We start from the raw sequence: 26,324 nt of genomic DNA, 5'->3' as shown, positions 1-26,324 counted from the left end.
GATAATGTTTACTCTCTATGGTTTAGGGGACAACTTCTGCTATGGCATACCTACACATTAAAAGAACTTACTAAGAGAAGGGGGCTGAGTTGTATTTGGGGCCAAAAAAAATCATTTTTTTCTCTAGATCTGAAGCCAATTTAGCCTCACGCAGAGAACAGAAACGAGAACAATACCGCCAAGTGAAAGCACATGTTCAGAAGGAAGATGGTAGAGTGCAGGCTTTTGGCTGGAGTCTGCCGCAGAAGTACAAACAGGTACCGTGGTTACTTATTAGAAGGTATCTAACAATATCCAGTAATGATTATTATGGTTAAACTTCTAAGGCTCCATAAAAATGTGGTGTAATTGTTAGTTAGCTTTTTAATAAGTCTGTTTTCTGAATTAGTACCTTGAAAAGTCAGCATTAGTCATTCAACTGAAGGACAAGGGCAACACAGAACTCTCGCATGTCTCTCTCTCCCTCTCCCTCTCCCTCTCTTTTCTTAAAATGTAATAGGAATTGCGCATTAATTTGCAGGAAGGCTGGGATCTCAAGGCTCTGTCCTTTAAAAGAGAATAAGTTTAACTCTGTTTAAAAAAGCACTGAAATGTTTTTGCTGCCATCTTTGTTTTTTTGTGTGGCGCTGACCAAACTGATTCATAAAGCAAACCAGCCCTCAGTCATGGCAAAATGTCTTTTTTTTTTCTAGGTAGCAAATGGTGGTCAGGGTGATAACAAGATGAAGAATTTGCCTGTGCCAGTCTATCTGAGACCCTTAGATGAAAAGGATACATCTATGAAGGTAGGAATTTTAAAATTATGAAAATTAGAATATATAGTCCTTGATGGAGAACAACGGGACCTTAAACGGGTAACTTTCTTGATCTGAAACTGAAAATGTTGAATGACTTTCCTTACCTGTTTAGGTAATAAATCTGGACATGTAAAGCAAATGAGATATAGAATGTATACTGCAGTGGAATCATACTTATTTGACTTCACATTCATTTTCTCTGTATAAAAAAATGCATAAAGAATAATCATTTCATTTTCTCTGCTGATATATCTTCCATTCATTCTACTGTTAAATAAAACTTGACCCCACCCCAAATAAATTTGCATTCTTAACATTGTGCTGGTATTTTCTTGCACTGTCATGTCCCACATAGTTCCTTTGTTACTTTCATGAACCAAAAAGGCCAAGTGTTTTACAAATGAAATGCTTATGAATGTTTCTCTTTCCAGCTATGGTGTGCTGTAGGAGTGAACTTATCTGGAGGGAAGACAAGAGATGGAGGCTCTGTGGTTGGTGCCAGTGTATTCTACAATGATGTAGCTGGTTCAGATGCAGACGGGAACAAGCACCATACAGGATCTCAGAGTAGCTTAGATAGACTAGACCAGGAACTCAAGGTAAGTTCAGTTATGTACTGTTACATTTTAAGCACGTATTTAAATAGCATTATGTTAAATAATAACTTAATTGGTAGCAGTTTTGCTGCTCAGCAATAGATAAGCAATTTTACTCAGGTAAAATTGAAATTTCAAGATGACAAACCTGGTGCTTTGTATTGAATTCATCTACTGAAGTAAATATTCACATTTTTACAGGCTCTGAAGTAAATCTACATGGGTCATGTAAAAATACTTAGCTATTTAGTTACTCGGTATACATACCAGCATTGCCAACTTTCACAATTCTGTCATGAGTCTGTATTTTTATGTATTTCTTAAAGCTCCGGCTTCTGAAATCAAGAGATTGCATGAGAATCTCATCTTTCATTTTAAAAATGTTTGTCATGAATGAGTGCAAGAAAAACATGAAGACTCCCTCAACTAGAAAGCAAAGAGAAAACTCAAAACTTATTTTTAAAAATTCTCATGATATTTAAACTGAATCTAAGGATGCTTTGGGGCATGGCTCACAGTTATTAAACACTTGAAGTTGGAAGTACTGGGCGAGATTAAAGGCATGTAAATGTAACTCTTCTTCTGACACCACCAGTCTTAGTAGTCATTGATTAAAACTTTAGTTCTCTGTGTAGTTTCATCACTTTTCATTTAGTTCCTACTCATGTTTGGAATGTAAGTTTTATGCCTTCCTTGTGCATCTGGGAAACTTAAGTTCAAGTACACTTTCCTTTTGTTTTGTAATTGTATTAAACATATGCCTAGCTGTTCATTATGAGTTTTACATAATATGTGTGTCAGTATAGGACCCTACCAAATTCATCGTCCATTTTAGTCAATTTTCACTGTCATAGCTGAAATAATGACATTTATTACTCAGATTCCTATTTATATTTCTAGGGGTCATGACCTGAAAAGGAGTTGTGTGATGGGGCAGGGGGATTACAAGGTTATTGTAGTGGAAGTAGAGGGGTTGGTTCTGCTACCCTTACTTCTGTGCTGCTGCTGGCAGTGGTACTGACTTCAAGGCTGGACAGCTGGAGCATGATAGCTGCTGGCTAGAAGCCCAGCTCTGATAGTAGAGTTGCTGCCAGCAGCAGCAACATCTCAAAGTGGGGTGGCAAAACCATAGTATGCCATCCTTTACTTCTATCCTGCTATCTGCATTGCTTGGCCTCAATAAGCATCCACTACTCTCTAGCCTCCCAACTCCAAAGGTGACCAAGCAGGAGTAAAGTGGTAATACTGCAACCCTACTAAAATAACCATGAAATCTGCCCCCCTGTGAAATCCCTATAATATTAATATAGGGTAAAAATACATAAAGAAACAGATTTCACAAGGGGATACCACATTCATGGTCTATGGCTTGTTTTTCATGTTAATCTGTTAATTTGGCAGGGCTATATGTATATACTTTTAAAGCTGCTGCCACCTGCTCCCTTTTAGTATATTAGTACATCTGCTGTTGTGTGTATTGCTCTTGCAGGAGCAGCAGAAGCAGTTGAGACATCAGGAAGAACTCTCCAGTTTAGTTTGGATCTGTACTAGCACACACTCCGCCACAAAAGTGATCATCGTTGATGCTAACCAACCAGGAAACATACTAGACAATTTTATTGTTTGCAATTCTCACGTTCTTTGTATTGCTAGCATTCCAGGTAAGAGAATCAGGCTATCCTGGTGCCAGTTGATTTCTCTTTGAGTGGTGAGTGTTCGTTTCAGAAAATTTGTGCCAAAATGTTTGAGGTGGCAATCCTAAAAGGAATACATAGTTCTGTGATTGATCATTATGATAAACATACACTATAGCAGACAACATATCTGAGGGGAAACCAGATTTAATCTTATATCAGTTCTATGCCATTTATTTACTTCCTATGATCCCCCAAATACACCATTATCGTAGGTTAGAGCAGCCTTTAACCACACCAAGGCAGGAATGTGCCTTTTAGGACCAGTAATCGGGCTTGCTATCTTCTGATACGCTGATTTAAAGTAAATAGTCTCTTTAGCAATGGGAGTATTCTATACATCTCTGCATTCACAGTGTGGTTCTAATTTTATTCTTTATTGATCCCATAGAGATGCGTGACACCTTTCATAGGAGACAATGACATCCCTCACCAAGGAGTTTTACCATTTAGCATTTAACCAAAGAAACGTTTAATAGACGAGAGTATGTAGGGAGGGCAAAGAGAAGTAGGTGGATACTACACTTCAGGCGAGGAGGTTGGTTGCACTATGTGCATCTTGTAACTCATATATGAAAATCCATTAAAAAATTAGCCTGCAGTGGAGGGTTTATGAAAGGGTATGAAAAAGCAAGCTTCTTTCAGTAGAGGTTTAAGCGAGACTGCTACCGTAGCAAAGTTTAAAGCAAGAAGGTTTTCTATGCATAAGAGGTAGCCTGGAAATAACATATGAAGGTGCATATGTGGAGATGAAATGAGAGAGTGTTTAGACAGGGTATGTTGGGAAGAGTAGAATGTGCAGGAGGCAGTGTAGAAAGGCAAGTATCAGGGTGGAGTTGTACAAGCCTTGAAAGTAAGACAGGAAAACAAACGTCTGTTGGAACTACTTGAATTAGCCTGCATATGATGATTCTTACAATTGGGATTGTTTTGAATGATACACTTTTCAAACATTGTATCATACAAAACAAAATCAACTTTCTTGTCTCTGGAAATGAGCGTGCGTGTGTGTGTGTGTGTGTATTTGAAGTAGAAAAAATGGAATTAGATGTGGCTCTGTTAGTGTTTTTCCCCCGTTATCAGCATTTGTTTTCAGTTGTACTTTTAACTTGTCTGCAGAGTTTTGCTCAAACAAAAACCTGACATAAAAGCTTTGAGTGTGCAGTACTACTTTAAATCACTTAGTCCACTTTTAATTTAAAGGGGATTTCATGGTTTAAGATGCCTTTTTGTGTTGTCATTAAACAAGCTTTATAAGATATTCTATACATATAACAGTCAGGCATTGTAGACTGTAAATATCTTTATTGTCCAACTTGTATCTTGTTGCTTGATCATGCACTGTTTTACTGTAGCCAAGAAATTAATCTTAATTTAATCTGTTTTTCAGGGGCTACAGAAACTGATTATCCTGTAGGAGAGGAAGGGTCACAAGAAACAGACTCCAGTCAGGTGGACAGGACCTCTTTGTGTGGAAGTATGACCAGCAACAGCTCAACAGAAACCGATAGCCTATTAGGAGGAATCACAGTGGTTGGTTGTACAGCAGAGGGTATCACAGGATCTCTCATGATGCACAATGCTAATGGTGTCTCATCTGTGGCAGAAAAACAGCCAGGTATAAAAATATTCATCTGTGTATGTTTAGAATTTTAAACAGCATCAAAACAAGTTTAATAGACCTGCATTGGAGGCAGATGAAGATACTAATCTCAGCCATTGGAGACCTGTTCTGCCGCATGGTTTTTATGTAGTCTCTCTGACTCAGATCTCCACCTGTAAAATAGTAATATAGTATTAGTTCCCTACCTCACAGTAGTGACAGACTAAATATTCCAACATCTAAGAGGTGCTTCAGATACTGTGGCACTAGGGATTGTGTTAAGCACCTCAGATACAGAAATAGAATAACAGAGCAGAGATTGATTGAGAGAAACCTGGTGAGAGTATTAGTTCAGTGAAAAGCTGTCTTTTCATGGCTATCAGTTCCTTATTCTTTCCCATTTACTGTGGGCTATGAAGTGGAATCCAAAGGAATGGTGAATGGTATAGGGAAATAGCAGGCAAAGAATTTTTAGTAATTTGCCCATGCACTAGGGATATAAAATCCCATTTAATCAGTAAACTGGTTAAACATTACGTTGAACTGATTTAGTGAGAACACACCAGCGAGGCTACCTGCTCCTGACCCCGCGGAGCTGCCAGTTAACTCATTACCAGTAAGCATCACCCAGTGAGCATCAAGAGCGTTGGGTGATGCTTACGGGTAACCAGTTAACTGGTTACCCGTTCACATCCCTACCATGCACTTGCCACAGTGTCTATACACAGTTTATTTCCGTTAAAAATTAACTTAAATACTGTGTTTCATAGAGACTGCAGCTGAAAGTAATGTGGTAGATGAAAACGTTCCAACAGCAGAGGAAGCAACAGAGGCAACAGAAGTCACTGCTGGGTCAGGAGAAGATGTAGCTGATCCAGCTCAAACTGGAGTATATACAGAGCATGTCTTCACAGATCCTTTGGGGGTGCAGAATACAGCAGAGGGTTCTCCAGCATACCAGCCAAGGTACATGCTCAATGTCTGCACCACTAAAATATATTAAAATTTAGTAAATGTATTTTAGAGCACTGTTGCGACAAATGTTCATTTATTGTAAAGAATGCAATGCCGTCATTTGGAAATCACTATGTAACTAATTGTAAAGGGTTTCACTAGGTGTGTGTGTGTGTATGTGTGTGTGTTACACAATGTTTTGGGCTAGTTTCTCTCTAAAGTGGCCTCAGGTGATACTGAAGAGGATTTCCAATGTAACTTCATTATGTATTCTATGCAAGTACGGCACCTGACTTGTCCCAAATGAGGGGATTTGCCAGACCAGGGAAGATCCCTCATCTCCTGGCCTGTGTTGCCACCAGGTTAGGGCTCCAGTCTGGCCCTGCTGCTGCCCCAGCCCCCTCCCCCCCCCCCCCCCCCCCAGGGCTCTCTAGATGCCGCTGGCCCCACTGCTACCAGGGCAGAATCCCACAGCCAGAGCTGGGGCAGAGCTCCGCAGCCATCTGGCTCTGTGGCCGCACCTGGAGCTGTGCATCCAGGGCTGGTCCAAAGGGCCAGGGCCGGAGCTCCGTGGCCACTGCTTGGGTTGGAGCTCCCAGGGCCGCAGCTGGGACCAGAACTCCCTGCTCTGCTGCCTGTCTTCACCCCACCCCCCCACACACACACTGGGTTGCTGGTGCCCCCTAAAGTGCTCCTGCCCCACCACCAGACGTTCCTGCTGCTGGCCTGTGTGGTTCAGGAATATGTGTGGTCCATGCCGGGCCATGGATATTGGCGGACCAGGGGGTCCCAGTTAAGGGAGGTACAACCTGTATCTCCAAAAGGGATTGTATTAATCTGTTTTTAATTATTTATTCCTTTCAACTCACCATTTCAGGAAATGGTGCTGATTTAGTATTGTTCAACACCTGGTGCACTCATTGATAATCACACTTGGTACATTATTCATGTCTGGCACTTGCCTCTTCAAAATTATATGGGAACAAATGCAACTTGCCTCTTTCTGAGTCTAGCCAACTGCTGTTCATTAGGTTCCAGCTCTTTTAATGGCTCTTATTGTGTATGTATGGGAGCAGAATAATGGGGCTGAATGAAAAATCTCCTTTTTTTAAGCGGTAAATATCCTCATGAAATCACTGACTCTATAAAGGATTTCATTTCATTCGTACAATTGGTATGCTTAATGGGATTCTTACTCTGCTTTAGATATCATAAACAGGATAGTTAAGCACTTAACGTCTTTGAATTTGGTATCTAGGTTATAATCTGAGTAGTCTGTGCATCTGTTCAGACTACTTTTTATCGTTTTACCCTTGTTTTTCTCAGTAGTGAGTCAGACTTGTATAAAGATGCGGCAGAATTGCCAAATGAGCAAGATCTAGTGAGAGAAGAAGCACAAAAAATGAGCAGCCTTTTACCTACAATGTGGCTTGGAGCACAGAATGGATGGTAAGAAAATGCTAATTGTAAACTACTAAATTAAAAAGATGATTCATTTTAAATCTATTTTTGGAAAGAGTTTAAATAGGAACCTAAGAGCTAAGATGAAGGCCTTGTCTCCACTTACCAGGAGATCAGCACTGCGGAGAGCTATCTCCCAGGTTTTGATTTAAAGAGTCTAGTAAAGATCCACTAAATCAACACTTATCGTGCTTCCATCGAGTCTGGTACTCTACTAGGTCGTGAGGACTAAGGAAGTTGATGGGAGAGTTTCTTCTGTTGACCTCCTGCAGTGGAGATACCATGGAAATTCGAATGAAGGTATATCGACTCCAGCTACGTAGCTGGAGTTGATACCTTAGTTTGACTTCGGCCAGGTCTACGCTAGGGGACAAAGTATGAGAAATCCATAAAAGGAAGGAAATTCTGAACCAAAAATGCAGTACTAACTTTGTGTGCTTTACTGTGCCTTGGCATTATATAGCATATGGAATGTATCATTCTGTAGTATAATATACCACACTGTATGGATATTGTAGGTATTTAACCAATTAAGATATATTTTTCAATACAAAATTAATTAGTTATCTCTGACATGTCTCTAGAAAAGGCTTTATTGAAATATTTATTGAGGATTCTATAGTACTGAATGTCATCATATTTAGAAATATTTACTATCCCAAGCACAGTCTCTGTGGATAGATATTCAGTATTGTTTTGGGAAGCCAGTGGGTGAGCTGTAGGAATATTGCAGTTACCAATGTGACTGTAATTAAGTTTTTAGCCTGACAGAAATTAATTATAAATTTTTACATTGTCTGAAACTGTAACGTAATCTTGAAATATTCATGTTTAATTCATCCCAATTATGTCCTTGCAGCTTGTATGTTCATTCTTCAGTGGCCCAGTGGAGGAAATGTGTTCATGCTATTAAACTAAAAGACTCTATTCTCAGTATTGTGTAAGTTGCTTGAAATAATGTTTTGTAAATTTTGCTGACTTAGTGAAACTTTATTATAAATAGAATAATGACAGTGTAGTTTATGTATTTTCACTCTGAGTTCGAGACACTAGTTAAACTGAATTTCCTTAATCTTTTAGGAAACATGATTAAGAGGAGGGTTAAGTCAGGTTAGTGCGGAGCAGCACAAATAAAAGGGATTTTATGGGTCCTGAAATACCAAGGTTATTTCCAGGTTTAGGGCTGGTTTGGGGGACTTGTATAAAGGGGAAATTACATTTACTGTAAATTCATGTCCTGTTTAGATTTTTATATTGATAATATGAATTAGACACTAAAAATATACTTTTGCCTCCTTTCTTTACCAGACACGTAAAAGGAATAGTTTTAGTTGCACTAGCTGATGGAACATTAGCAATATTTCACAGAGGAGTTGGTAAGCATTCTGCTGAGTGATCTTAAACAGAATCCGTGATTGTACCGAGATGCTTCATGATAGAAAAGGAATAAATAAAATGTATAATTAGTTAATACTTTATTTTGAAAATAAATGTGCCATGTTATCTGATATTTGCAGACAGTGTTAAAATACAACCAGCATTTCCAGTCTCTTTAATGTATCTTGCCAAAAGACTACTTCTCTAGCATTTTGGTTGAAGTGTACTGTTAAAAATGTCCAGGCAAACTTTTTCAACAGTAATTAGGAATTCCCCTGTTCTTCTCTCTCTCTTTCTAGTAGATAACCAAGAAGTTCTCCTATTGGAATCACCACCTTGGATCCTCATTCTGAAGCTATTTTGAGTTGCCTCCAAGGCTGTGGAGTAATTGGAATTTTAAATTATAGGTACAGTAAATGAAGTACATGCATTGAGCCAATTGATCCTCAGCCTGTATCACCATCATTATTGCACAGCCCTTCAGTACAGATTTTTTTAGTCAGCTAGGTCATCTGAAATCCATGTTAGTATCACTCATCCCTGTCTCTACTTCAGGATCTTCTTTTAAAAGAGAAACTTTAACATTAGCTTGGTTTGCTTTGCCTTAGTTGGGTATGGTGGTATTGAAGCTGGTCTTCAGATACTTGTTTTTCATAGAAGATTTAATATCCTTATTCAAAAACAGGCTTTGTTATATTTAGGCCCCTACTGTACTTTTGAGCTGTATATAGTAAACCTATTGATCCTGGTCTCACTATGAGTAGCTGAATCTTATGCATGTCAGTAATCCATATTTTATGCTGTTACTCTTCAGCCCCTCTCTGAGCAATGAGATTGGCACAAGACAGAAAAAAGCAACAATGCTGATATATTAAGTCATAAATATAAACAAGTTTTGTTTTTTACTGTCACTTGTTTCCAAAATTAAGACTTTTTTAAGGTTGTGATGTACTTTTTGCCTTGAATCCTTAGCCATGTAAGGGCCATCATTCTGACATGTTTTGCAAAAACATTGTTTCAAATAATAGAAACAATCCATCACTTCAGAAACTGTGCCATAAGCACTAAAAATAATACTCTGGGAGTTACTGTACTCCAATATATTTCCCTTTTGAAATCCAAGGAGTCGGACAAAAGTGTTCTAACTGGAAGTTGTCCTTGTATCATGAATTTCTAGAGGCTTTTTATTATCCAGTCTCACTTGATCAAGCTTGCATCTTCCTCTCTAGGTTTAGCATTGCTGCCAGTGTTTCAAATACATAATCCAGAGCTGTAAGTGTTCTCTGTAACACTTTGTAACTAGTCTGTTTGTCATAGAGGTCTGTTTTTAGTTACAGACCCTTGGTGGGATCAGGGTTGTTTTTTTTCCCTTTTGTTCTCCACTCTTTCTCTTAAAATATACATAGAGGATAGAAATCAACTTTCAACTTCAGTTTAACCTTCAAGCCTCTTTGAGCATTGGAAAGATACTGTTTTTTCAGTATAGCCTTTTTTGGTCATTATATTAGCCAGAAAAGTTTTTCTTCATCAGTTATTTTCCCATCAAAATTAATGATATTTGAGGAAAGTGAGGGGTTATTCTGAGTTCTACAGAGTCAATCCAATGTCCTTCTGGTTTGTTAGACTTCCCCAGCTCTTCCATCTTCTGCCCAAGATATGAGTGAGTTCTATGTACAAGCTAGGTAGCAAAAGCCATGTATCAAAGGCTTTAGGTTTTTCTGCCCATTAGTCATGTCCATGAGATGCACTGTACACCCTTGCCTCTTTGTGAGCATTAATAGTTGGTCATGGCTGCCAGCATTAATCTTTGTGCAAATGTTGTTTCTTAGCCTTATCATTCTTGGATAGACACTGTTCCTCATTCTTCTGAGTAAGAGTCTTTAGGAAGAACTGCAGCCTGAGAAGTAGGAGAGAAAGGGGTGTTACTTACCAGTAATTGGAATTCTCCTGTTGGATCATCACCACAGGCTTCTTGTATATTTGCTCTCTTCCTTGTGGTGTTTTGACTCCTTTTGATGAGCTTTTAATAAAATTAAGCAGGTGCATAGCACTGACACAAATATAGAGAGAGGTTCAACTGGCTTGATACTGTCACTTCAGTTACCTAAAATTCCACTGGATACAGGGTCCTTGAAGGATCTCAAGTACATGTCAAAGAATGATGATCTCTGGAGGAGATTAACCTAGAGGAGAACTCCAGTTAATGGTGAGTGATCCCATTGTATGTGCTATTTTTTAAAAAAGGAAAAAAACAGATGGAATGTAGTGTTTAAAGATGTCATAGCATGCTCTAGACAATTTAGAGGGTAACCTCAGCATGCTGGCCAGCATTTCCATGCTCAAATAGCTAATATTCAGTGCTTCATGTTGGCTATTGCTCATTGTACCTGTAATAAGCCTATCCAAGCACTGCATTTAGCTGCTTTTTAAAATGCTTTGGTATGCTGAGAGTCACTGTACAATTGAATTCTGTAGAACAAAAATTGCATGCATTTCCTTAGACAATAAGTCTCTTACTTAATTGTTTCAGTTTAATGGAAAGTATAACTGAATTTGAATGGACCTTTGAAATAAGTGTCTATCATAATTTAATAAGAATAACACACTTCTAAAAGTACCATTTTAAAAGCAAAGATGCATGAAAATTAACTTCTACAAATGATCTTAACATCTATGGATTATTCCTGTTTGTTTTAAAGATGGTCAGTGGGACCTGACAAACTATCACCTCTTAGATCTGGGCCGACCTCATCACTCCATTCGATGCATGACTGTTGTACATGATAAAGTCTGGTGTGGCTACAGGAACAAAATCTATGTTGTTCAACCAAAGGCCATGAAAATAGAGGCAAGTTAAAACAGTGTTTAGTTAACACACACACATACACACACATTTTTTTTTTTGCTATTGTATTTTTGATTTTTCTTTCCCTCCCCTCACTGATGTATCAGTGAATCCAGAGAAGAAACTGTTCATCAGCACAGAAGCAGAACATCATTAACAAATTATCTTTTTGGTGTGAAATTAGTCAAATATCATCTAAAATTCAAGGGTAAAATCTCACACTATGGCTTTTACTTGAGTGTAAAGCACATCCCACATCTGTTGATAAAATGGATGAAATTAATGCATCTATCTTGTGGAATCTGTGCATCAACACTCCATCTCTGAACAGATCTTGTGAAATAAAACTGGGTAACCAAACAGCTTCTACAGTGCCTAAAGGGAAAGCTCGCTCTCTCTCCATTTTTTGTTCTTCCCCTCTATTAGTAACTAGGATTTGGTCTTCCATATTTTTTGTTTGTAGAGGATGGATTATTTTAACTTAGTTTCTTCATAATGTTGTATTCAGAGGACATTTCCCATCCAGTTCAAACAAACTTGGAATTTACCTAGAGGTTCAAGCATGTTTCATATAAAAAAAAGCCAACATTTTCAAAAGTGACTAGTGATTTTAGATGCATTTGTTTTTGGCAGCCTAATGTGAGAGATTAAAAGGGCTTGATTTTTAGAGGCGGAATACTCAGCACCTCTGGAAAACTAGGTTCTTTGAAGAGTCTGAAGTTGGGCTCCAGAATCATTCATCAGTCTTGGATATCTTGGTCAAGGTCTCTCCTCAGAAAATCTTGCAATCTGAGGCAATATATGGAAAAAGAAAGTGAAAGAATAGATGCAGCCTCATCTGAATATTTATTGTTGATATTTGGTATGCCCTTTGTAGCTCCAGGATTGTTGTATTTAATTATGCTGGAGGACAGAATAGCAGTGGAAAGAGCCAAATGATTTTTAGGCAAATGTTTCAAAGTGTACCTGAAGGCCTGATAACACAAAAATATAGAAGTAGGAGAAGACAGGTCATACTGGAATGGTTGGTAGAGCATAATGGCTCATAAATGGGGATATAACAGCAAATGACTATGGAGATGTATATTGTGAGGCAGCATTGTGCCAAACCTTGAGAAAAACATGCTCAAGGTAAGGGAGCTTATAGGAAAAGTTACCAGTATTTATAAGATGAGGCTGAGAAGAGAGAGCATCTTGTCTTTTCCAAAACTAATCTAATTCAAAGTACAATCTTCCATAGAAATCGTTTGATGCTCACCCAAGGAAAGAGAGCCAAGTGAGACAGCTGGCTTGGGTGGGTGACGGAGTGTGGGTCTCTATTCGTTTGGATTCCACACTCCGACTCTATCACGCACACACGTATCAGCATCTTCAAGATGTGGACATTGAACCCTATGTAAGCAAAATGCTAGGTAAGTCACTGACTAATAAAATTAACTATAATGTTCTTTCCTTACTTTTGCTACTTAATTTTTTTTTATCTACCATGGGTCAAACTGTGTGTCTCAGCCAAGGAAGGAACTTAAATGAAGTAACAAAGAGCTGTAGTGGCATGGATTTTAACTTCCCTAATATATCTGATTCTATCATCACAAGTCAAATAGTATATAAATCTGCAGTCCTTTTAGTTCAATCTCTTGCCAACCACTAGGAATTCAGAACTATTTAGGAAGACAAGATGATAATGCATAGAAGTATATGAAGTCCCAGAGATTTTTCTCCCATGTTACTCTGAACTTTGACTGGAATTGGGCCTTAGTTTTGTAGCCTGTAAATGTGGGAGAAGGCTATAGGTTATCTTAAAAAGTTGCCTTTCATTTACAGGGGGAGACTATTGAGGCAAAACTTCAGATAATTTACTTTTCACAAAACAGAATACCCGTTTTCTGATTTCGTTATCATTAGTGATTTTTCACAGATCGCTGTTAATAAAATTAGTCTGAGACTTACTCCAGTATGATCTTCATTTCTTTCCCGAGAAACAGTATATATTTTTAACTAGCCAGGAAAAATATGATCAGATCTCTCTGAAATTGCCTTTAAATTAATCCCTTGATATGAGTAAGGACACTGTCTCTATCTTGTAAGCCCAGAAGTATTTAACTGTAATGCGCAGCATGAAAAAATCATGAACATCTTTAAAATTATACTGTTCATTAGTATAGTATTTTATTCCTTATAGAATCACGATTAGACGAGAGCACAGACCTGAAAATTGGCCTTCATGAGTCCCCTCTCTGGCTTGTGTGACTTTGAACACAACCATTATGCCTCAGTTCTGTGTAAAATGGGGACATTTTTCCATTTCATGTAGAAGTTATAAAATGCTCTGAGCTCTCTAGAAGTACAGAATTTTTATTGAAACACTTGTTTATTTTTTTAGGTACTGGAAAACTTGGGTTCTCATTTGTGAGAATCACAGCTCTTATGGTGTCTTGTAATCGTTTGTGGGTGGGGACAGGAAATGGTGTAATCATCTCCATTCCATTAACTGAAAGTAAGTAAAATGTGAATGAATATCTATAACTGAGTAACAAAAACAGTCAGTGAAACTACTGTAGAAATAAGACTAAAATGTGAAGTGTCATCCATGGATTTGGTAATGGATATAGATACTTTCACCTCCAGGTCTGAATCTGCTCCAGGTTAGTAAATATTTGAGGGCTTCTTAGCCTGCATAAAATGTATTGGTAACATCTGGTCTATTTCCTAGCAGACGATTCTTCATCTAAAAAGCACCTTTGGAAGGCCATGAATTATGGACACTTGAACTTGTATCCGTAAAGACTGTAGGAATGTTGGCAGTGATCTGTGTAAAAGTTTGATAGCATTACCTGTGATGTACCACTTGTGATTAGAGGGTTTTGATCATGACAATTTGGCATTTGTCATGAGCACTAAATTCACATTTTAATATTTATTTGGGCAGTGAGGGTTTAGATAGTACAACTCGAAGTGGCCTTGTTTCAGAATCCATCACAATTGATAATATCGACTGTCTAGACAGACAAAACTCAGGCCACATCACCACTTATTGGCGGATCAGTGCTCTGGCAATTGATTTTCTGGGGTTTGATTTAGCGGGTCTAGTAAAGACCCACTAAATCAAACCTGAGGGCGCCTCTATCAATGCCAGTACTCCTTGCTGTTATGAGAAGTAAAACACTCCCATTAGCTCCCACTGTAGATAGGACACCAAGCTCAACTTATGTAGCTGGCGTTGACGCAGCTTTATTTATGTAGCTGCATTTGCATATCTTAAGCTGACCTTCCGGGTGTGGTGTAGACCTGACCTATGCTGCTTTTAAAGGCATAGCACAAGGGCATATGAATTGTAACTACCGTATTCAAATAAAGAAATTTAGTTGAATAAAATTCAGCCACTGGTGATTCAAAAAAGAGTTGCTTAAAAAAAAAGTTTTAACTTGCCACTTGCTTAGTGGTGCATTTAAAAATGAAATACTCACGTTCCAGAAAAAACAGTTAGTTGTACTGTCCTTTATAAAGGCTGTCAACCTCCCTTTCTCTGCTCCCCCCCGCCACCCCCAAAAAAAAGTTTATTCAAACAGGAACAAGTTTTAGGTACTATGAATTATAATTTTGTCTTGATACTCAAACATCTATTTAAATTCATTCCCTGAAATTTTGACAAAAAAGAGCTCCCTGCAGATTTCTTTGTTGAAATTTGGATCAAAGCTTTTAATAACAGAACATGCTTGAACAAAAGTTTTTGAAAGGAAAAGCTGGCAACTTTAAATAATAGTATTAGTTATGTTAAACTTTTTAGTGCATAAAGTTTTTGGTTTGACTGTAAATTAATGCTGACAAAAACCTCTCTCTTAAATTTTGCTGGTTGTAAAATCTTCATATTTTAATTCCTTTGTTGATAGCACGTGCATTATGTTTCTCATACTGTTCCATTACATGTATCATCCATTAAATAAATGTTTGTTTTTGCATTGCATGGGTGTATTGAGTGAAGACATAAGCATTTAAAATCATAATGAGTTTTGAAGTACAGGTTGAACCTCTCTTGTCCTGAACTTTCTGGTCTGGCAACATCCGTGATCCGGCAGGACCACAGAGGTTGCTAGACCAGAGAGCCCCAGCTAGAGGTTGAGAGCGGCTGGGAGTGGAGCCCATCTAGTCATCAGCGGCCTGTGTGGCCAGTGCCCTGGAGGTAGGGAACCCAGGGAGCAGCTGCCACCCCGAGTGGGATCGGGGAAACCCGGGAGCAGCTTGGGAGCAGCAGAGCAAGGCAGGTGAGCCAGAGGAGGTCAGGCCTCCGGGTTCTCCCGGGGCAGTGGCCAGGAGGAGCCATGGGAAAGCCTGGATGCCTGACCTCCCCTGGTCTGGCAATTCCTTTGTTTGGGACCCCTCTGGAACTGAAGGTGCTGGACCAGGGAGGTTCAACAAATAGTAAAATCATGTGTCCAAAAATTAAATAGTTGCACTTACTTTGTAGCAAAGTCAGTTTTTTAAAAGCTCAGTGGGGATTTTCCTTTTAAAACTGTGAACCTGAAAAAGGACCCTATCAATGCCGGTAGGCTCAGTTTTAGGTCTGTTAATATTCTGGTTTGTGGACACAGTAATTCGTCTCTCCCTGCTTTGTACTTAGGAGTAGGCAGGATTTGGAAAATTTCAGTACCCTGCCCAGGGCCGCTGACTGGGGAGGGGCAAAGGGAGCAGCTGCCCTGTGATCCTGCAATTTAAAAGTGCCTGGAGCTACCACTGCTGCTACTGCAGCAGCGTCTGGGCGCCCTGGGCCCTTTACATGGCCACTGGAGCCCCGAGCAATGCGCTCCAGGCACCAGTGAAGAGCTGATTGGAGGCTGGGGGCAGGGCCAGGCTAGTTCAAACCTTGCCCCTTCTGGAGCCAGCCCCCCTCCCACCTTGCCCAGGGGCCCACCAAGTGTCTCCACAGCCCTGACCCTGCTATTGTAAATGTTCATGATTACAAAAACAGACCAGGTAGCTTGCATACATGCTCAGCTACAAAAAATTTGTCCTTTTGGTCTGTTGGTAAGTTGATGAGCTGAGCATCTTATATAGAGCATAGTCGTCATTTCCTAGAGCTGATAAATTTATCAAGATGAGGAAGAAATATTAAAACATTATTTATACATTGTTTCGTCCCTGACATTTCTGATAGGGTACATTGAAGAAAAGAGAGAAAGGGGAAACTTTACTATTTAATGATGAAACTTAATGATGAAAAATATCATATTAAAGTGATGTGGCCTTTTGTTGATCATTTATCATGAAACCACAGAAGATATTGTTCTGGATTACTTTTATTGAATCCCCTGTTTTTAAATTAGGAGCTAAAATCTAAAATTCTGTCTTATCAAATACCAAAATATGAGAGTGGTAGGTTCTCATTAATCCTTCTCCTCTACTGTCATACCTATCCATTTCCCCTTTCCTCCTTTCTCACTTTAGCTGTAATCCTCCACCAGGGACGTTTACTGGGGCTGAGGGGTAAGTGCAGATCCTGAACCAAAATCTTATTTTCAGGCTTCTAATAGCCACTTTAAGGCTGTTTCCCACTTCCTTAGATTGACCCTTTGTATGTTCCTCAATGTTTTTCCACTCACAGTTACTGCATTGCAGCAGTTTTATGTTTGCTAAACGGCCACCAATCTGCTCAGCAGTTTAGTGTATCATCCTGTGTTGCAGCTGAACTTTCTTTCATACAGACTTTGTTTTTCTTCCAACAAATAATGTGATACCATATCTCATAACTTTGTCATTAATCCTCACCGTTGACTTTCTCTCATTACAAATCACATTTTTCACCCCTTTGATAGTCTTTGGAATGGAGATGGCTTTTCTGTCTAGCATAACTAAGAAGCACTTTTTATCAGTGGGTTTTAACTCATCCCAGAAAAAACTGAACACTGTTTATAATGGTGTAGTTGCTTTATGCCCACAGCTGGCAATTTGTAGTAGAGTTTGTGCTGGCAGTGGGACATCTATAATCACACATGCTAAGGAAATCTTTTTTTAAACATTTTAATATATAACTACATTTGAATGCTTTAGACTTCATTTTCATTGACGTCAATTAGGTTAGATGTATTATATTAAAAATATTTTTCTCTCGTCTTCAGTGCTTTAAAAAAGAAAATCTTAAAAAAATCCACAATTATGCTAGACGAATAAGAATCCTCCGTTTTGTGATGTACTTCAAATAACCAAGCATGCAGTCTTATTTTTTTCTTTCCAGCTCTGTCCTGAATTGGCATTGCTGCCCTTCTGTTCCATTTTATCTGAATTGGCTTTAGCTTTTAGATAGTACCATGAGGTTACTTAACAAATAACTTCTACAGACTGAATTTTTTCAAATGGAAAACATTTCTGTTCTTTATTTTACAGCTAATAAAACAGCAGCAGGCTCTGGAAACCGTCCTGGGAGTGTTATACGTGTATATGGGGATGAAAACAGTGATAAAGTGACTCCTGGAACATTCATACCATATTGTTCAATGGCACATGCACAGCTTTGTTTCCATGGACACCGCGATGCTGTTAAATTCTTTGTTGCAGTGCCGGGTAAGCTCTGTAATCCTGTTTTTTAAAAGTGGGGGCTTTGCTTTTTAAAATCCCTGCTCTGGATACATTGTTGAGACAGGTGGAGCCAGTGTGAGGGGAAGACTTCATGTTCAGAAATGGATTTAAGATTCTAGGCTTTTAACCATCGTGTATTTGAAGGGAGACCTCCTTGCTTCTGAGACTGTGGGTCCGTGTTTCAGTTTAGAAAGTCCCACCGGGTTTAGTCTCTTTAAAAAGTAAGGAAGTAATTTTAGCATGGCCAGCATTCTGTCTTTGGCTAACGTGAAATCTAGTATCAAGGCTGCGAGTGGCTTAATCCATGGTTGGCCATCAAATAAGTCTACCAGAGTCGCTGCCCCTCATCAGGTAGTTTGAAGATCTTTTCATTTTCAAGTTGCCAAATAAAAACTAATTGTTTTTTCTGAAATATAGGTCAAGTTGTTTGTCCACGCAGCAGTAATGGAGCAGAACTATCAGGTGATAAACCTGCCCAAGAATTCTTCAGCCAAACTCTCTTAAAATCTATGTTGGTGATAAGTGGAGGAGAGGGATATATAGACTTCAGGATGGGTAAGAAGTTGGATCTTGCAAAATGTTTATTTTCCTTACCTTTGTATAATTCAGTAAAAGTGCTTTATGACCATTAATGACTTGATCTATTTTCCAATTAAAAGCTAAATCTGTTATGAGGCTTCTAAGGAAAGAGACAGTGATTTGTGAAAGCTGCTTGTGTCTTAATTTGTTTAGATAAATATAAAACTGTGTTGGAACTGTGTAATCATGTTCATTCTGAAAATTAGTTATATTAGTCTTAGGGACATTCATCTAGAAGGATTTCAGTGTGTGTAATTTAGATGTGCTGTAGTTCACGTGTTAACTATCTAGAAATCTCTTCACTCAGCCACTTCTGAAATGCCATCTTTGGGGTAAAGCCCAAACACTGGCTTAACAGCCACTCTGCCTAAGCTAGGACAAGTGGTTCATTATTTGGGAAGTGGGAGTGGTCTTCCTATTTTCATTATTGGGCAAATAAGTCAATGAGATTTGAACTCGGGCTGTGGGGAGATGAAGAGATGGATAAAGTGAAAAGATTTTAGTTAAGTCTTTCTATCAAGTTTACATTAATCCACACACGAATATTCATTAAGCCCCCTTTTTCAAGCTTTGAGCCATATTACAGTTTTCTTGGACTACTTTGGCAACAAGGAATGAAGTCCTTTTGTGTTTAGCAATGTAAGATTAAGTATGCATCCTTGGCTTAATTTACCTTTTCAACTGGTTTTTTGATTACACAAATCTTTGTCCAGAAATTTTTAAAGTTTCCTTTATAAGAAACTAGGGGGCTGTGCCCTCTGCTTGTGCTCGCCAGCCTCCCCTCTCATAGGGGGCAGGCAACGCTGGCTCTTCGCCCCCTTCTCCTCCCCCCCACCAGCCAAAGCCGCCCCCCCCTCACACCTGCCCCACTGCACCAGCCCGGGCTCCCTTCTCCCTCCCTCCTTTCTCTTCCCTCCCGGCAGTGGTGCATCCCAGGCCCGGCTCTAACCCTGGCAGCCAGGAGGCTCAGGGTTTTCTGCCACCCCATATGGCGTGCCATGCAACGCAGGTAGTGCTGTGTGCACGTGGCACTCCAGGGCACTGGCAGCCTGCTGAGGTGAGGAAAGCAGCAGCATGGGGGGCTGCTGTCCTGGTCTCTGCCCCGTGTGGTCCTGCCTGCATTGCTCACTGCCCCAGCCCTGCCCACAGAACCCAGGGCTGGCCGTCTACCCACTGGGAGCAGAAGGGGAAGAGCAGACAGGTCGATGCAGCAGCTCCCCTGGGTGGCTCGTGGGTACTCTGGCAACCACAGTAAGTGCAGCTGCTGGGGAGGGGATGAGTCTCTGCAGGGGTAGCTGGACTCAGGGCAGTTGGACACCACATTCCAGTTCCCCAAGAGCCTAGTGGCAGGGGAGCCCCTGAGAGCCTATTGTTGGCACACAGTTCCAGCTGGGAACCCCCTCCTAGTGCCTGTCCACAAGCTGCTGTCTTAAGCACCCCACCCCCACCCTGCCCCTGGGCTGTCACAGCTGCAATGTGGGGCCTGCCGGCTACTCTGCCATGTTCCTTGGCATTGAAAGTCCTGTGGGGTGGGGGGGGACAAAGGGGAGAGTAGGGCCTTGGTTAGAAGTAGCAATTCCAAATGGTGAGGGGAAGCAATGAGGTTGGGCTTGAGTTGGTTGGGGGAAGCGGGGAGAGAGGGAGGAGGCAGGCAGGACGCCCCACAGGAAAACCTTTTTTTACTATATAGACAGAAAAGGAATAATCAGTTCACAATCCAGATCTGTGCATCTCCTTTTTTCATCCAGGAGCTGGTAATGGTTCCTGTTAGGGATGTTAAAAATTGCTTAATATGATAACCGTGTATCCACTAAAAATCTTAGAGGTTACACAGGTTGTGGGCTCCGTAGTATAAAGCTTATCCAGCTCCTGGGGAAGAGGCTTTGCTGTGAAGCCACCTCCCCGGGAGCTGGCTGAGTGTGACTGATTCCATTAACTGATAAACATCAGCGTATTAGTCAATTGGTTATTTGGCTACACAATCCCTAGTTCCTCTCTAGGTAACCCTCTTCCATTGACCTAACCTGTGTAGGCTTGGTGTAAATTTACCAGATAAACAAGCTTCAGAGGGGTAGCCGAGTTAGTTTGTAACAGGAAAATCTTTAAAAAAACAACAAATAAACTAGTAGCACCTTAAAGACTAACAAAACATGTAGATGGTGGTATGAACTTTCATGGGTGCAACCCACTTCTTCAGATGACATATAAACAAGGGTTTGCTTAATCAAAAGTGTTTGCTCTAGGGAAAGAAATACATGAATGAGAAACATAACAGTGAATAGGTATAACCACTATGACACAGTTAACAATGTGCAAATCCTTTCCCCCTTTTTTGCCAAAACTATAAAATCAAATCATAGTCATAAAATTAATGTACTGCCCTGCAAATAGAAAGTTTATTGAAAAAAGTGTGGCTGATGAGCTCATGGTTGTATCTAATTTTGACTATATTAGAGAGATAGAAGGTGAAACAAAGGGGGGGAGCGGGTAGAATATCTCACATTCTATGAAGACAGTGCAGATTTTTAGCATGCCACTGTCTGGTGGAAAAACCTGTAACATACAACTGAAGATCAAGTATGGGCAGTGTTCAGATTCCTAAGTCATGCTATGATTTATTCAGTCTCATCTGCCCAGACAACCATTTCAAGCCTTTTTAATGTTTTCAGTCTGTTTCTACATCACCTGGTGTATTAACTCTTCTGCATGGCTGTCGTGTGAGGGTTATATGCTGTAGTGGGATGGCGTGTTAGCCTATCACCTGCAAACAGACTTCAGATTGGGGTGGGCAATAATTTTTGAGCAGGGACCACTTCGAAAATGTTTGAAGAAGTTGTGGACCTTCCCGGAAGGGGCAGGGCCTCGGGTTGAATGAGTGGAGCCTTTAAATAGCAGGAGTTGAAAGGGCTCGTGCCTCCCCTGCAGTTCCCAGGCATCCTGTTAGCCAGAAACAGGAGCTGTGAGCCCTTTCGCTTCCTGCTATTTAAAGGGCTCACTGCTCCCCTGTTGCCTGGGAGCTGGAGCCGCAAGAGCCCTTTTAACTGCTTCTCTTTAAAGGGCCTGCCTTCCCTGCTGCTCCCGGGCAACATGCTAGGAGGTGGAGCCTGGAACAGCTGTGCGAGCCAGATCTAAGCCTTAGGCAGCCTGGATCTGGCCCTCAGAGTGGCTTTTGCCCACCCTGCTTCAGATGGTAGTTCAGGTCAGTGGTCTAGGCCAAACTTCCTTTTATGCATAGGAATCACAAAATGACCCGTTTGTACAGAACTGGTTTCTGTCCCAGGGTAGCAGTGTAGCACTGTGGTGCCAGAGGGGTTAGGACTGAGGTAGAGTGGTTGAGTTCTGTGGTAAACTAATGGTGTGAATCAGTTAAAATTAGAACAAGTACTGGGAAAGGAAAGACTAAAGAATTTGCAGCAGACTTATTTTAAGTGTTACAGATTCATTAACATTTCATACTGACAGTTTGTATTCAGTTTCCAGAGGTCAGAGAAGCATCTTATGTATCCGGATGCATGGCTCTGTTTTATTTGGCTTATATATTTTATTTGGCTTTTCCTCTCTGTTGCAATCACACTCAAAGCAACACTTCTACTTTGGTGATATGCAGTGTACACATTGTGTCACTTCTCTACTTGATTTGATGGTGTACCCTTGCATCAAACCTTAAATTAACAGAAAATAAATAGAACATTTCTCAGTGACAGTTAACTTAGGACATGGCTAGTATTAAAATACACCGTTTTCAAAATGCACTGCTGTGGAATATTTGAAGTGTGAGTTTCCAGCTTGTTAACTTTGGTTTTTTTTTAAGGGTTTTGAATCTACTGCTGCTATAGAAGCATATGGCAACGGCTGTCTTATTATGTATTTTCTGTTCCCTCAATGCCCTTTCCTGTGAATAGTGCTAATGCCAGTTTATTTTCATTGGTATGTTCCGCTTAATCTAATATGTGGTTGTTTCTCAGGTGATGAAGGGGGGGAATCTGAGCTCCTTGGAGAAGCTCTTCAACTTGAACCTTCTGTAGCCAAAGCGGAAAGGAGTCATCTGATAGTGTGGCAAGTAATGTACGGCAATGAGTGAGCCTACCAAGGCTTCTGCATGTTTTTTATTTTTGCGGAAACATCTGTTTCACTACATGATGTTGAAGCATTTTTTTGCTGTTTAACTTTATATCGCAAATCTGTCAGACTTTAACAATACAGGAATTAGCTTGTGCTGTTTTACTGCACCAGTGTTACATAAGTAAGATCAGTATAATGAAGAAATCAAAGTATTTTCCTTTTTCAAAACTGGTGACCACTGTGGTAAGCAGTCCAGACGGCTCACAGTACCACAACAGTCTTGTGTAGTTCACTTCTTTTGCTAGTATCACTTTTTATCACTGAGCTAAACTTCATTACAACTGAGATTAATTTATCGATATGACATAGAGTGAAACAGCAAAGTTATTCCCAGTGTATTATATAACATTGACCAACTAATATCAGATGAATTGTCAAAATTAATGTAAACTTTCAATGAGGGCTAAGTGAATTGTAAATTTTTATTTTGTAACATGACAAATTTTGTTTATATAGTGTATACAGTTTTGTTTGTGGTTTTTCATCAAAACTTTTGGCGGAAGAGGGAATTGTATAGCAGAACGTAAAGCAACAATAGTTAAATAAAATGTCATGTTTGCTGAAGAGAACTCTGAAGATCTACTGCCCTCGATAATTAACAGTCTGGAGAATGATTATTTTCTTGTCAATTGTCAACATTTGAGTAATTTTCCAAAGGACACTTAGTCATTGGGATGATTATTAAACTGAAAAGTTGTAAAATCTTGGAGCAGGGGATATATTTTTCTTCATTACTTAAATTTATGTATCTTAGAGAGATCTTATCTTCTCTGCCTCGCTAATCAAACTCATGAGTAACTGTTATGGAGGCCGGAAACCTCAAACAGAGAAAGAGAACTGATTGACAAAAAAAGAAAAAGCGTTCTTCCCAAGTGAAATTGCAAAGAACTTCAGCTTTATAATTATGCAAGAAACACATTGTTGGCTCCATACCCCTGGTTAGTTTATGAAATCCTATGTTTATTTAGAGAGAAGAAAAACATTAAGTAACATTAAAATGAGTTAACTGACAGAAGCCAGGAGAGTCGAATGTCAAGGTGAACATTCAACCTACTCACCATATATTTTTTTAACCACAATAGCGTGGGTTCAGGATTGAATATTTTCCTTTTGCTTTGAATTTCCTGGGCTGAAATCAAAACTGAGATGAATACTTCCTATGTAGTTTTTCTGTAACATGTATAACACTTAACCAGTATGTTCTTGAATTGAGTCTCTGAAAAAATAGATTTTTTTTTTAAATCTAAATATTCATGACGTGCCCCCAAAAGACTGGGACTGTCTGAGCAATCTGTTTAAGTGACTAAATGGAACAGTTTCAAAGGAATAAATATAAACTTTTTTAAAAACTGCCTAAACATTTTTATGCAATAGGGAGCAGTTCTGGTCTATCAGGCAAACGTGTTTATATATTTTTCTTAATTTTTTAAAACACATTTAGCTGAAGTCTATTGTGTAAATATATATTTAGGCAGCTTTTTTCAAATGCATATCATATCTGATAAACCAGAAAACCTCCATTCAGGTCTATTGGTTAGATTTATATGTATAAATACTTTTTAAACAGCATATTTTGTACACAACTGTTCCGCTCTCGTAAATATGTATTTAGGTCATAAGCTATGTAGTAAAAATCCTTATTAAAAATGCCTAATATCTTGGTATTGTATTTTCTCTTCAAAATGCCAAAGGTGATGCGTGTTGTTCACAAATCACTTTCCAAATTTTCATCTTCAAAATCACTCTTGAATTGCTATGGCTTAAATATGAAATCTGGGAACTAAAAAAGTGCATGAAATTATCAGATTGTCTTAAACATTGTTATAAGAAAAAAACTATTTAAAATATAGAAATTTAGATTTGTATGCTGAACTTCAAGCACATTTGAGTTATATCTCATGAAATTGGTGTCTGAGAAAAATGCTGACTAACTGCAAACATCACTACGTTGCTCCTCCTGCCATCTTTCCTTTTAAATTTAACTTATTGGCTATTGGGAAAATGTTCAAGTTTTGTGTGTCAGTGGATTTTCACATTCACATATTCTCAGAAAAAACGCACAATTTTGTTCCTTAGATCTTAGATAGCATTTTATTTGTAATTAATTAATTGTTTCTCTGAACTGCTTCACTGATGTCAAATAGAGCAGATGTGTCTGGCAAGTGCATACCTAGTCTTTTTTGCCAAATGTGTCTGGTACACTGTGCCAGTTTAACTTCAGTGGACCAGCTCTTGCAAATGACTGCAGAGACAGAAGTGTTTCTGTCCAGCAGTGGAGGAGTTTTAAAGAAAACACTAGCTGGCATTACAGTACAACTATGGGTGTAGGAGGAGGAGAGGGTTGCACATTACTCTGCATTATTCATTTAAAAATGTATCCCCTGCCCTAAGGAACAGTAGATTAAGGGGGTACTTAGTCTCATAACGAAGCACTGGGATTTAGAAATTCCACATCACTTTGAAAGATGAACAAAGCACGTAAAACCCCATGTATCAAGATGACAAATGCCTAAAAATCTAAATCTCAAGAATGTGTTTATGCGTCTCAGACTTGTGGTTTAAACGTCCTATAAATAGGAATAAATTTCTTGATAGCTACAACTTGTTAATAGTTTGAAAACATTTCGAGCACAAAATTATGCAGCACATTACTTGTCTGGATAAGTGTGTTTGCATGGTCAAGGTAAAATGACTTATAAGCTGCTGTATTGTTCATTTCTTGTAAAAGGTCTTCCTGCATTGGATCAGATAGAGCTGGCAGAGTGTAGACACTTTATCATAGGCTGCCTTAGTAACAAACAAATGTTAAATCTGTTTTATTATACTAACTGTTCTAAAGAACGTATGTCTTTAAAATGGTGTGTAACTGAATATTTATTTCCATGTGAGTATTATAAAAGTTACCAAAGGATTAAACCTGATTTAGCACTCTTGTAAGTGACCCTGTTGAGCTGGGGTCTTGTAAGTGACCCTTGTCTGTAAAATGAGACAGTTGGAAAAAAAATACAGCTCTATGCGGAAGTTAAATATTTTTTCTAACAGGGTTATGCCATATTGTAACAACATATGTTGCACCTCAGAGCATTTTTCTATACACTAAGTATCTGTCCAATCCTCTAACAAATTAAGTTTCCTTTATTAATTTTGTTGCACATTTCTCAACCTTTTAAATCTATTTTAAACATTTTATGGCCTGTAATTTTTTGACAGTTTTGTCTGTTAGACACTTTATGCTGAATTTTACTTGCCTCTGTAACCTGAGATGGATACTACAGCGTTAAACTTGCTGTCTGTTAAAACTTGAGGCTTTTCTTTGAGCAAGAAAGCTCATCTAGCAGTGTAGTTATTTCAGTATTTATTTCTATTGAATCCTTGGGGTTCAGAATGTAACTTTGTACATGAAATATATATAAATATGTATATGAAACATGCATTGACTGTGGTGTTTTCTTTATAGTCTCATGCTAAACATGTGTAACAATTGATACCAGAAGACAATTGTCAAACAGTTTTAAACTAACAGACAAGTAACTTCATCTGAAGTCATCAATGTCAATTTGCAATATCTGTAACCAAGAGCCAGGTTGCATACTCTCATGGTAAAATCAGCAGGATTTTAAACTAAGGAAACTCTTCATGGAGTTTCTTATTGATTGCTTGGGGATGAGCAGACAGACACTTTACCTCTCAGTAGAAAGAACTGAATCTATTCACAAACCCCATGAA

The 26,324-nt window shown here is 39.1% G+C and overlaps 1 protein-coding gene across 7 annotated transcripts in view; it reads left to right on the top strand.

Annotated features, from left to right (window-relative positions):
- The window catches only part of SPAG9 (sperm associated antigen 9), a 132,195-nt gene extending 106,166 nt beyond the window's left edge, over positions 1–26,029 (top strand). For 4 of the 7 annotated variants that reach the window (XM_075903795.1, XM_075903799.1, XM_075903800.1 and 1 more), the window contains 16 exons: positions 128–257; positions 693–785; positions 1,229–1,396; positions 2,883–3,054; positions 4,478–4,705; positions 5,461–5,656; positions 6,971–7,093; positions 7,965–8,045; positions 8,414–8,481; positions 11,182–11,330; positions 12,568–12,739; positions 13,711–13,824; positions 16,770–16,808; positions 17,706–17,882; positions 18,315–18,452; positions 22,442–26,029. In XM_075903795.1, coding sequence (XP_075759910.1) covers positions 128–257; positions 693–785; positions 1,229–1,396; positions 2,883–3,054; positions 4,478–4,705; positions 5,461–5,656; positions 6,971–7,093; positions 7,965–8,045; positions 8,414–8,481; positions 11,182–11,330; positions 12,568–12,739; positions 13,711–13,824; positions 16,770–16,808; positions 17,706–17,882; positions 18,315–18,452; positions 22,442–22,557 — 2,164 coding nt within the window. In that variant the 3' untranslated portion in view covers positions 22,558–26,029. The remainder of the gene's footprint in view (positions 1–127; positions 258–692; positions 786–1,228; positions 1,397–2,882; positions 3,055–4,477; positions 4,706–5,460; positions 5,657–6,970; positions 7,094–7,964; positions 8,046–8,413; positions 8,482–11,181; positions 11,331–12,567; positions 12,740–13,710; positions 13,825–16,769; positions 16,809–17,705; positions 17,883–18,314; positions 18,453–22,441) is intronic. The other 3 variants (XM_075903798.1, XM_006125115.4, XM_075903797.1) reach the window with 2 other exon arrangements.
- The last annotated feature ends 295 nt before the right edge of the window (positions 26,030–26,324 follow it).

This window comes from Pelodiscus sinensis, chromosome 20, assembly GCF_049634645.1.
Source record: "Pelodiscus sinensis isolate JC-2024 chromosome 20, ASM4963464v1, whole genome shotgun sequence".
Classification (NCBI taxonomy): Eukaryota; Metazoa; Chordata; order Testudines; family Trionychidae; genus Pelodiscus; species Pelodiscus sinensis.
Note: the sequence above shows the minus strand (reverse complement) of the source record. Positions and strands in the feature narration are given on the sequence as shown.